A 10,868-nucleotide genomic window follows, 5' to 3' on the forward strand; every position below is an offset into this window, starting at 1 on the left:
AAGGCACTCTGGTGCAGGGTCAGCAGTAGGCAAGATATTAACCTGCAGTTCCGTCAGCACCATAGTTGGCAAGACTGGGAAGGCACTGCCCACTGGAGAAGGTCTTGCTGAGCAGAGGTCCTGCGGAGACGCATGCAGGTCCATGAGAGAGGAAGAGGTTGTGCATGGAAAGGGAAGGGCTCATGGTTTTTGCTGTCACTGACTTGTTCTTACTGAGCTCTGTTAACTGTCTTCCTGTTTCCACCCCCCTCCTAATTGGAATGTAGAAAATTATCCTAACTGAGCAGAGACTCCAACTTGCTAAGAGCAATCTAGGTAAGGCTTGTAGTTATGTGCAGTACTCATGGAGCAGGATGGCTCCTGTCCATCTTCTACACTAGAGACTTTGGAAGATGACCGCAGGCATTGCCCACTCCAGGATCCTTGGTGCCAACATCTCTAAGATGGGAGGAGAGTGTGAAGGAGTTCACCTTGTGTCCAATCAGTTTCATCAGTGCTAGCGAACATGAGAACTAGAATAGAAATAAAAGGGAAGGAAGCAACAAATAGGCATCATTGTGCAGTCATGAGGCAAGAGGAAGACTCGAGTGCAGAGAGGAACTGAACATCAGAAAGAGCATGGGAAGAGATGAAGAAGTCCAGAGGGGAGAGCAAGAGAGACATACAGCCTCTTGCTTGTCATTCTTGTGGCTCTTGTACCACAAGAATTTTGTTTTATGACCCTCTTGTCAGCAAATATCCTGCTGATATTGCTGTTTCCTCGTGTGGGTTGGTTCCCAGATGAGAGCTCAGCTGTGCTTCAGCCAGGAGGTTCCACTGGCTGGTGGAGAAGAGTTCCAGCAAACATCCTTTAGCCCAGGAGACTTGCACAGCTGGGCTGTGTGTGCCCGGCACAGGGGGTCTGAGGGAGACCTGGGGTGCAGAGAGGTGCAGCCAAAGCCAAGTGTCTAGGACTCTGCCCTCTCCCTGGCAAAGATGTCCATGGGGCTTTGGGAGCACACCTGTTATGTGCAGAGGTGCAGGATCAGCCCAGGGACATGCCAGCATTCCCAAATTCTCATAATTGCTTGGTTTCTGCAACCATCCTTCAGTCTTTGACCTGGGATCATCCCTGCGGGACAGGCTTTGCTGTCCTCTTCTGCTCCCTGTGCTGTGGTGAAGGTGGTGTTGGGGCCATGCTCACTGGTGATAGAAGATGGTCTCAGTAGGATACTGCTCCCCAGACTCTGTTTTGGGGAGGGCTGTCGTGGTGGGCCCCCATCCTGCATGCTCAGTTTGGGCTCCATCATCTTGGGAAATGGGGAGAAAACAGGGATGGGAGGAAGGGGGCAGAGAAAATGGGAGGAGGTGGGAGGGGGGTCATGTAATGTGGGGATGTGGGGGTGCTGCCTTTGGAGAAGGGAGGATGTCGGGACCGGCTTCAAAATGGAGCTGGGGGGTGATTACTGGAAATGCTGACAGGGCACTGAAAGGAAAGAAAGAGCAGGTGGGAGCAGGTTTTGCTCTGAGCACGAAAGAGGAAGAGTGGTGGCGGGCAGCGGACAGCCTGCGGGGAGCAGCAGATTGTACCCATGGAGGCTGGGGGCACAGGGGTCTGCATCTGCTGGCTCTGCTGCCCACGTCCCTTCAGTGGCAGGGGTGACACGAGATGTGGCTGGCCCAGTGGATGTTCCTGTCCTGGTATCCCTCCAGCCAGAGGTGGCATGGGGATGCGGGGGGCCTCCTGGAGCACCCCATCCCCACAGGGCAGGAGCCAGGACACGGGTGCTCACAGACAGAGCAGGGGGCAGGGGGCTGCAGGGGTGCCCGCCTGGCTGGGGCTTGTACATCCCACGTGTGAGCAACCAGAAAGCTCTGACCAAGCCCATCCCTCTGTCAAACTGCTGTGGTCCTCAGTGTTTGGGGGCTGGCAGGGTATATGGATCCCCACCTGAGCTCAGCTAGCACACCAGATGGGGCAGACATCACCCCATCACCCTCCCATGACAGCAGCATCGCTTTCTCCAAGGGGTCCATTCCCTGGTGTAAAACAAAAAAGGTCTCGGGTGGCATGGGAAGGCAGCGCTGTAGGAAATTGTGAAGCCTTTTCCCCTGCCCCTGCCCATGCCAGCGACAGGGAGCTACTGGGCTGTGACCTAAAATACTGGGAAACGACCATCAGTGGTGCTCGGCTGCGTTATTTGGGTCCATCTCGGGGCCGAGGGCACGTGGCCAGGATGAAACTGCAGGAGGAATCAAACAGCGAAGAGAGGAGATAAATATCAGGCTGAAGCAAGAGAAGGGGAAGAGAGGGGAAGCCTGTGAGTGCAGAGGGAACTGTCTGGGTGAGCAGCAAGGAGGTGAGCTCCTGGCAGGGCTGCAGCTTGCTCTGGCTGAGCAGTGACTCTCACGCTGCAGGGAGAGACGGGAACTTCACAGCTGATCCCGCTGGGCGCCCAGCATCATTGCCGTGAGGCTGTTGGGAAGGCAGCATGGAGGTCCGGCTGGCTGGTGGCTTTCTGCCCCTGCTGCTCCTCGCCTGGCTGCCTGCTGGTGAGTCCCCTTGTGCCCTCAACTCTGCTTTGAACTCTTCCATCTTTGCATATGCCTGCAGGAGGTTTGGGACATGGCTGCTGCTGCTTTTTTCCTCTCCTCTTGCAGCTTTTAACCCCGCAATTCTGCACCAGCACCTTGCAATGTGCCTTGCAAAGGGGGTCCCCCCCTGCAATTGCCTGTGCCCAGGCTGTGGCCTTTGCCCATGGGGACCCAATTTCAGGCTCCAGGGCTTTGAACCAGCATTGCCTTCAGGAGCAGGGAGAGAAAACAGTTGGGGAGGGGAAGAAAACAGAGGTGCTTATAAGCCTGACAACTGCAAAGGGGGTCAGCTTCACGTGGAATATATGCACATTCTTTAACACAAACCCAACCCTTCATGGTTGGTTTTTTTTTTCAGCAGAACTTGCTGACCTGTTTTCAGCCACGATCGATGTGTCGGTAGGGTTAGATCTCGTCTTGCAGTGTCTCCTCCAGACAGGCTTGAGCAGCACTGCCGGGGAGGTGAAGTGGTTTAATACCACCCAAAACGAGCAGAACAAAGGTGGTGTGGAGATGAAGAACGGTTCTGCCCAGCTTGTCTTCACCAGTGTGAGCAAAGCACATACAGGAACATACGCATGCAGGATGGAGAACATGAGGAACATGTCCAGGAACAGATGCTCCCAACAGAAAGAGTGTGGTAAGAGACACAAGCCCACCAACACCCACAGGAGCAGAAAGAAAGGACTGAGGAAGGGAGAGGAGAGAGGGAGGACTCTGCTGAGAAGGTGTGAAGTGACTTCAGCTCAGAGGTTCAGGAGCAATTCTGAACTACTCCAGAATGAACATTAGGGGATGGGATGAAGCCAGAGAGGCTGCGGGGGGTCTACTATGTTTTCTTTGCTTCTCTAGGTCTGACCATTTCCCCACAGCTAGCCCCCCAGTCCCACCTCATGCTCCATGAAATGCTGGAGCCTGAGCCTGTGGCCTCAGTGGCACGTCCTGCTCGGGTGCCAGAAGACCCTTCTGCCTAGGTTGGAGGAGGAGGAGGAGGTGTCTTCTCCCTGATCCTCCCATTTTCCTTCCTTTCTGAGAAAGAGCAATGCTTGTGTGCTGCACAGTGTTGGGTGGCAATAATCAACATGCAACATTTCAACATTCAATGTTGAGGAGCGTTTAGCAGCCGGATTTGGAATAGAACATGAGCTGCTGGAGGAACGGACAGTTCCTTTACTGTGTCTTTCATGAACGACACATGCCAGTGTGATGTGACCCCTGCAAGGTCATATATATGACTTATATTTCACTTATCACTTATATTTTTGTTTCCTCCAGGGAGCCAGCCAGGAAAGTCAGTCATCACCATGGAGTGCATGTTCCAGATTTTGTTAGAGAATCACACAGTACATGTGAAGTCGTGGTACAAAGATGCAGGTCTGGAGGTGGGGAGTCAAACCAACACCACGGCTCTGAGAGAAAACTGTACCAATCTGACCAGCACCGGCATGCATGCAGCCAACATGAAAATCTGTGGGTGTGCGGTGCTCATCACAACAATAAACTTGACAGGCACTGTAAACGGCACACAAGGGACAGTTCCCAGTAAGTGGCACCGCTTCCGTTTTCATGGGTGTGATGAGCGGGCACAGAAGAATGCTATGACCAATGCTCCCCCCCTGTACCCTCGTGCACCATTTCCCCCAAAAGCATCCCAGGCACTGGAGGAGCTGGCCCAGCACGGCCCTTTTGGCAGATGCGTACCACCGCGGAGCTGCTTGGCTGTCGGGTCCTTGAAATAGGACCTGTCACATCCTCCAGCTGTGGCATGTCAGCCGAATGCTGAGGTGGCTGGAGCAGGACAGCCAGGGCTGTGGGGTCCAGGTCCCTGCCCCAAAGCAGAGGGGGGAGCAGGGTGTCCTCTGCCTCTGGGCAGTCTCTCACTTGTGTTTCTGTCTTACAGGCTGTGGCCTTGGGACACCTCAGTCCAATGTCACCGAGAAGGAGACCTGGACAGGCAAGTCCCCACAGCCTTGTGGCTGCAAGGGTTGGGGGGCAGGAGGGGTCCTTGGGGAGAAAGAGGAGCAGCAAGGGGGGAAACACATCCTGATGTTTTCTCATGAGTGGGTGGGAGCCGCTGCCAGACTGGGGTAGGCACCAGTGGATCAGAGGCTGTGATGCTCTGACCACCCCCCTGGCTGAGTTCAGATGAATTTTTGGAGACCGTTCCCCACAGGATTTTGTTGGCACCCCAGGGCTGTGGGGGCTGCAGGTGGTTCGAGGTCTGGAAGCCCAACTTTGGAAAAGAACCGTCTCCCCCAAAAGAGGTAATGGCAGCATGCATTCCTGCACAGTAGGATGGCAGCTCATGAGTGTCTCTGTAATGGTTGTGTGTGCAGGACTCAGATTCCTCCTGTGCATCATCTTTGGCTTAGCGGTCGGGACGCTTCTTTACATGCCAATAATTGGCATTCTGCTGTGGCAGTGCAGAAGGAACAGAGAAGGTAAGGCTGAGCCCTCGCCGAGCCTCCATATCCTGTGGGAGCTGGTCAGCATCTCCTCCTTACCTGCTGGTCTGGACAAGCCCAGGCTTGGGAGATGTCCATCTTCATTATCCTAGTGCTCCTGCTCGCTTGGCGTTCCCTGCATGAGTCTGTCCTCCTGGACAAGCTGTCCAGGGGTGGGGAGAACGTTCACCCCCTCCCTTCCCTCTGGCCAGTTGCTGGTGAGGGCCCGCTTATGGCACAAGCCGTGGTGCAAGTGAAACAGGTCTTGCACATCACCACATTTCCAGAAGTGTCCAGCTCAGAGCTCTTCTCCAGCCCCTCCAAAGGCTTTTAAATCCTTGCCAACGCCTCCTGCCCCTTGGCCATCTTCAAAGCCAGCCAGCCACAAAGCCCCATCCTCTCTTGCAACAAAAGCAGGACCAGTGCAGATGTTTTCTTCATTTAAAATAATGATTGTTATCTTTATTTTAAGTACTATTTAAACTATGTTTCCTTTTTCAGGAAAGCTCACAAGCAAGCAAGTGGCGGAAGGGGATCAGCTCAGCACGGTAAGCCAGGGAGGGCTTCGCACATATTATTTCCTCCCTGTAAAAAAGAGCACTGGCTGTTGAATACCCATTTAAAGGATTTCAGGGTAAAATCAGCTTTGCTTTCTGAAACGTGGTCCTAAACACTTATTAATTCCTATTAAATAGGAGATTACAAGCTTCTGAATAGGTGGCACCTCTGACTAAGCTGGATAATGCTTGGGCAGTGCAAATAGTTGTGCCAGTGGAAAAATATTAGCAGGGGAGATGCAGAAGGGAAAGCCAGGGGTCTACTCATTGTGCTCTCCCCTGCAGGCAGCCCCAGTGACAGGGACTGAGGACCTGACCTACGTCAACCTGAAGTTTGAAAAGAAGGGGACAAAACCCGCCGCCTCCGATGTCGTTTACACCGAGATCAAACCATCACAACAAAAGCAGAGCGGCAGGGATGCTGGTGCTGCCAACGAAGGAGTGGATGTCTCCCCTGAGGGAGAAGGCAAATGAGGGAGAAGGGAGGGACGAGCAGCTTGTATGCCTGTCAGGGTCATCATCCCTGAAAACTAGGTGTTTGCTCATACAGAAGGGCAATCTTGGTGACCAAAGCCACCTATTTACCCCCAAATGGCTGCACCACTGTGCTTTATGTTCCCCTGGAAGAAGCCATCTCTCGCAGTGAGGACAGGGCTCTTCCAGCCAGTTTTCCCCTTGCCTTCCTGCAACCCCAAGCACTGCCAAGCCTCGGCAAGTCCTTTAATGGTCTCTGGTTACCTCTAGCAACTTTCTCCATGTTTCAGCAATGTCATTGTGCACTGAATGGCCACCATGGTCCATGAAGCACTTGGTGTCCCCTTAGTGCTGGACATGCTGGGTGGGGTGGCCACGAGAAGCTCCTCTCGGTGCTGGAAGAGTTCTGGAGCAATTTTCTGGATTTTCTGCGGAGCAGGCACCTGCTGTGATGTGGGTTGACCTTGCTTTGGTTCACTTGCTCAAAACACAAAGAGCAAGGATGGAAAAGCATCGCTTTCTTCACAGAAGTGCAACGCGGGTGCTGCTGCACTGATCTATGTGGATCTACTTTGTACCAGAAGCGGATGGGTGTCTTCATGCATGTAGAGCTTTCCTGTAATTTGGGGGGGGGGGGGGGGAACAAAAGAAAATAAAAGGTGGTGGTTTTGCCTTCAGTGTTTCCAGTTCTGTACTGCTGATGGAGCCCCGGCTGAAGTCCTGCAGGAATAGACTTTCTGGTTTCCCCATTCAGTCCAGTTTCAGAGCAGCTGCCCATGGGAGACATCCCCAAAACAGTGGTGGTGGAACTCCTGGTGTCCTGGGGGTAGAACTCAGGTCGTGCGTGGCCAGGAAGACATAGGCAAGGGCTACAGAAAGTGAAAAATTGGGGAAAAAAATCCCAAATATTTGGGGGGAGCAACTGGTGGAAAAGGGGGTGGGATGTGAGTGTCAAAGTGTTGAACCGGAAAGGCTCATAGAGGTACCAAAGTTGCTGGGGGATGCTGCCCAGGGATGCAGAGCAGAACCATGCTCCACCAAACTGCAGGACATCCTCACCAGCCTCCTCCTGGATACCTGCAACCATGGAGGAGGAGCAGGTGGAGGAGGATCCCTAGGGATGCCCCAGCTCAGAAAGGGAAGGCCTAAGTTAAATGGGCCGTTACAAAATGCAGCCAAAACCCCAGCAGCAGCTCCTGAAGGAGCTGGAGGAGGAACTGGGGTTTGAAGGAAATGTGCGCCCCAGGCCTCCGCCTGGCTGCAGAAAGGAAGCAAGATGAAGGATCTCCGGAATACCTCACTGCCTATCACTCCTCGGGGGCTGTTTCCAACCTATGTGCCCAGAGGCCCATGGGATTTGGCTTAGAGCAGACACCACTCAGCCACGGCTCCCACCCTATCCTTGTGGCAAGGAGAGCGATTGCTTGTGCTTGGGTGGGATGTGAGAGCGGCCATCCCACACCCTCCTGACATGGCACTGGGACAGCCAGGGAGGTTGGGGTGGGGCAGACGTCCAACAAGGGGTCAGTGAGGGGGTCTGCTGGCCACCTTTTCGTCAACAGCTGGCTGAATATGAGCTGGCAGTGTGTCCATGTAGCCAAGAAGGCCAATGGCATCCTGGCTTGTATCAGAAATAGTGTGGCCAGCAGGACTAGGGCAGGGATCGTTCCCCTGTACTTGGCACTGGTGAGGCTGCACCTCCAATACTGTGTTCAGTTTTGGGCCCCTCACTGCAAGAAAGACATTGAGGTGCTGGAGCATGTCCAAAGAAGAGCAACGAAGCTGGTGAAGGGTCTACAGCACAAGTCTTAGATGACCAGCTGAGGGAACTGGGGTTGTTTAGCCTGGAGAAAAGGAGGCTGAGGGGAGACCTTATCGCTCTCTACAACTACCTGAAAGGAGGTTGTAGCGAGGTGGGGGTCGGTGTCTTCTCCCAATTAACAAGCGATAGGACAAGAGGAAATAGCCTCAAGTTGTGCCGGGGAGGTTTAGATTGGATATTAGGAAAAAATTCTTCACCGAAAGGGTTGTCAAGCACTGGAACAGGCTGCCCAGGGAAGTGGTGGAGTTGCCATCCCTGGAGGTATTTAAAAGACCTGTAGATGTGGCGCTTAGGGACGTGGTTTAGTGGTGGCCTTGGCAGTGCTAGGTTAATGGTTGGACTCAATGATCTTAAGGGTCTTTTCCAACTTAAATGATTCTATGATTCTATATAGCCAGGCTGGGTGGCCCTTGAGCTGGCCCAGCACAGCCTTTCTCATGCTTCTGTGGCATGAAATGACCAATGCTGTTATTTTAAGAAGAAAGGGGTTTAAAAAAAGCTGACTTCAACTGAGAGGGACTGCTCATGACCCCAAGAAGAGCTGAGCAGGACACCTGAGAGTTGTATGAAAATCTTGGCAGCTGGTTATCCTTTGCAGAGCCAAGAGAAGAGGCTTCAGAGGAGGCAAATACAACTGCAGAGAAGTTCTTCAGCATCCCACTGGTCAAAAAAGAAGGCCACGAGGAAAGGGAAAACACAAAAGACATGAGCAGAGTGACAAGGTCACTAAATTGCAGAGGCAAAATCGGAAAGCTAAGGTACAAAATGAGTTAAGACTAACAAGGGCTGTGAAAGGCTCTGCATTTGCTTAACTGCCTTAAAAAGAAGAGGAATGAAAAGGAAAAGTTTGGCCCATTGCTTCACCACAAAAGAGTCATTAACTGATGAAGTGGAGAATGCAGGGATGTTCGTAGTGCTGCTTTTGCATCCTCCCTTACACCCAAGGTTAGTGAGGTGGGGATCAGATATGGGATAGCATTTTTAACAAGGAACCAGGAAAGAAGCCATGAAATAGCCTTGGAGCAGTTACACGAGTGAGCAAGAGGTGAAGAAACGCAGCCAGGGCTGCTTAAGGAACTAGCTGAGACAATCTCTCTCAAGATCTCGGGGCCTTTTGCAAGTGCAGGCAGGAAGGGTGGGGCCAGCGTCTTTGTCCATCAGCTATTTTTAAAAAGGTGAAACAGCTAAGGCCAGAGCTGAGCATCTAAATTTCAGTTCTCAGAAAGATGCTATCACAAGCAGTTAAGCAAGTGCGTGAAGATAAAGCGATAATAAACGCAATGCCCTCCTTGCCCCAAACACATCCATGCCACCTCCGTACGGACAGAAGTCTCCCTTGTCCCTGTGTGTGCTCAAGGCAGGTGGGCGAGACATCCATGATGGGTTTCCATGCCAGGAACATGGAGGGTGCCCTCGCTGCCCCGCAAGCTCTGCTCGCTGCACAGAGGAAGCCTGACTCAGGTGGAGAAAAAAAAGTAAAAGTGCTGCTTCTCCCAGTTTGGGTTCTTTTTAGGGCAGAATCATAGCAGCAGGCACCTGGGGAGACCATGGAGGAGCCACTCAACCTGGAGAAGAGGGGTACCGGGCGGGGCAGCCAGGGAGGTCTCTGCAGCTCCCCAGGAGCTGCTGCCTGATGTGGTCCCCAAGCTTCACGCCGACCATGATGGTGCTTTCGGGCACTGGTGGACAAGTCCTCAGTGCTGCCAGTCCCATTCCTACATGGTCCTCAGCCGAACCTCCCACAGAAAGGGCTCAGCAGAACATAAGGTCTTGAGCAAAGCTGCAGCCATGCCAGTGCACACAGGAGAGGCTTGGCCTCCACCATGCTCCCTGCCCATTGGAAGAGCAGCAGGAATCCATGTGGGAAAGAACAGGAAAGAAAGAATTGACCCAGGTCACAGTGGGATAGAGAAGAAACAAGCCAAGGAACAGAAGAGGAGGAATGGGAAAGGATGGGGATGGGTGAGGGTGGCAGTGGGGAGGACTGTAGTATACTTGGTGTGAAAAAGAGAAGGAGAGAAGCCAGCACAGAAGAGAAAAAACAGAAGAGAATTAGGGAAAGAAGAACAGAAACAGAGGTGGAAGGAAGTGGAGCAGAGAAAGAGAAGGAGGGGAGAGACCAGAAGAGTCAGAAGAAGGGGAAGACACTGGGGGAGGAAAATGGCTCAGCCCAAGGAAGGCACCGACCTCACTTTGCTGTGGGAAAAAGAGCAGTTAATTCATTGCGTGATTAATCAGATTTCTGCTGGCAAGTTCATTGGACTTGAACACCTCTGAAGCTCTCAGAGATGTGTAAGCCAGGCACAAGGAAAGGTTTATTCCCTACTCTTCAAAGGGCACATGTCCCTCCCTGTCTTGCAGAGCATCTCCTTCTCATCCAGGAGACTCAATTTCTCCAGCAAGGAAGTTTACCAGCAAGCATTGCATTTATTTAAGAGCAAAGTATCGCATGTAAAGCAAGCTGCAAAGATGCAGGAAAAGCTTCCTGGTCTTTGCACTAATGGGCCTCTGAAGGCCACCAATGCGGCCATGCTTTTCCTAGCAGGAGGAAAAGCAGCTTCTCTAATTCAAGGCGAGGAAAGCAGGCATGCATGCGGGGCCAGTGCTGAATTCCATGGCTCTTCATGCCTCCTCAAGTTGCAGCCGTGCAAGGGGACATCCTGGAGTGTGAGTACGGAGGCAGGGGAGTTGCACTGGGGTGTTTCTCCGTGAATGGCTCCATAAAGCATCTCCTGAACAGGCTCCAGGGTAAAAAGGGACATTCAATGGATGCTAAGAGAGGCAGGAGGAGAAGGGTGAAAAATGTGGCTGATATCATCTATCTAGAGGAGCAAGAGGAATGGACGCTCACCTCTGTGATGCAGTGCTTGGCCGCACACTTGGCCCGTGGCACAAAGGGCTGCATCTTGCAGCCCCCTGGAAAATGGGGACAATTCACTCTGATTCAGTTTTATTGCTGGGGAGGGTTGGAGGAGCATCCCTGATTATTTTAATCCC

General features: G+C 52.7%; 1 protein-coding gene across 2 annotated transcripts; it reads left to right on the forward strand.

Moving 5' to 3' along the window:
- The first annotated feature begins 1,409 nt into the window (after nt 1–1,409).
- Nucleotides 1,410–6,701, forward strand: LOC128146448 (uncharacterized). Of its 2 annotated transcripts, none has more exons than XM_052797831.1 (7): nt 1,410–2,532; nt 2,933–3,214; nt 3,850–4,116; nt 4,475–4,528; nt 4,911–5,015; nt 5,520–5,566; nt 5,861–6,701. In XM_052797831.1, exons 1-7 carry the CDS (start codon nt 2,472–2,474, stop codon nt 6,047–6,049), a joined length of 1,005 nt encoding a protein of 334 aa, XP_052653791.1. In that variant the 5' UTR covers nt 1,410–2,471; the 3' UTR covers nt 6,050–6,701. The 2 variants fall into 2 exon arrangements, with proteins under 2 accessions (XP_052653791.1, XP_052653792.1); XM_052797832.1 differs by having other exon boundaries at nt 2,936–3,214.
- The last annotated feature ends 4,167 nt before the right edge of the window (nt 6,702–10,868 follow it).

The sequence above is a fragment of the Harpia harpyja genome, chromosome 9 (genome assembly GCF_026419915.1).
Source record: "Harpia harpyja isolate bHarHar1 chromosome 9, bHarHar1 primary haplotype, whole genome shotgun sequence".
In the NCBI taxonomy this organism is placed as follows: Eukaryota; Metazoa; Chordata; class Aves; order Accipitriformes; family Accipitridae; genus Harpia; species Harpia harpyja.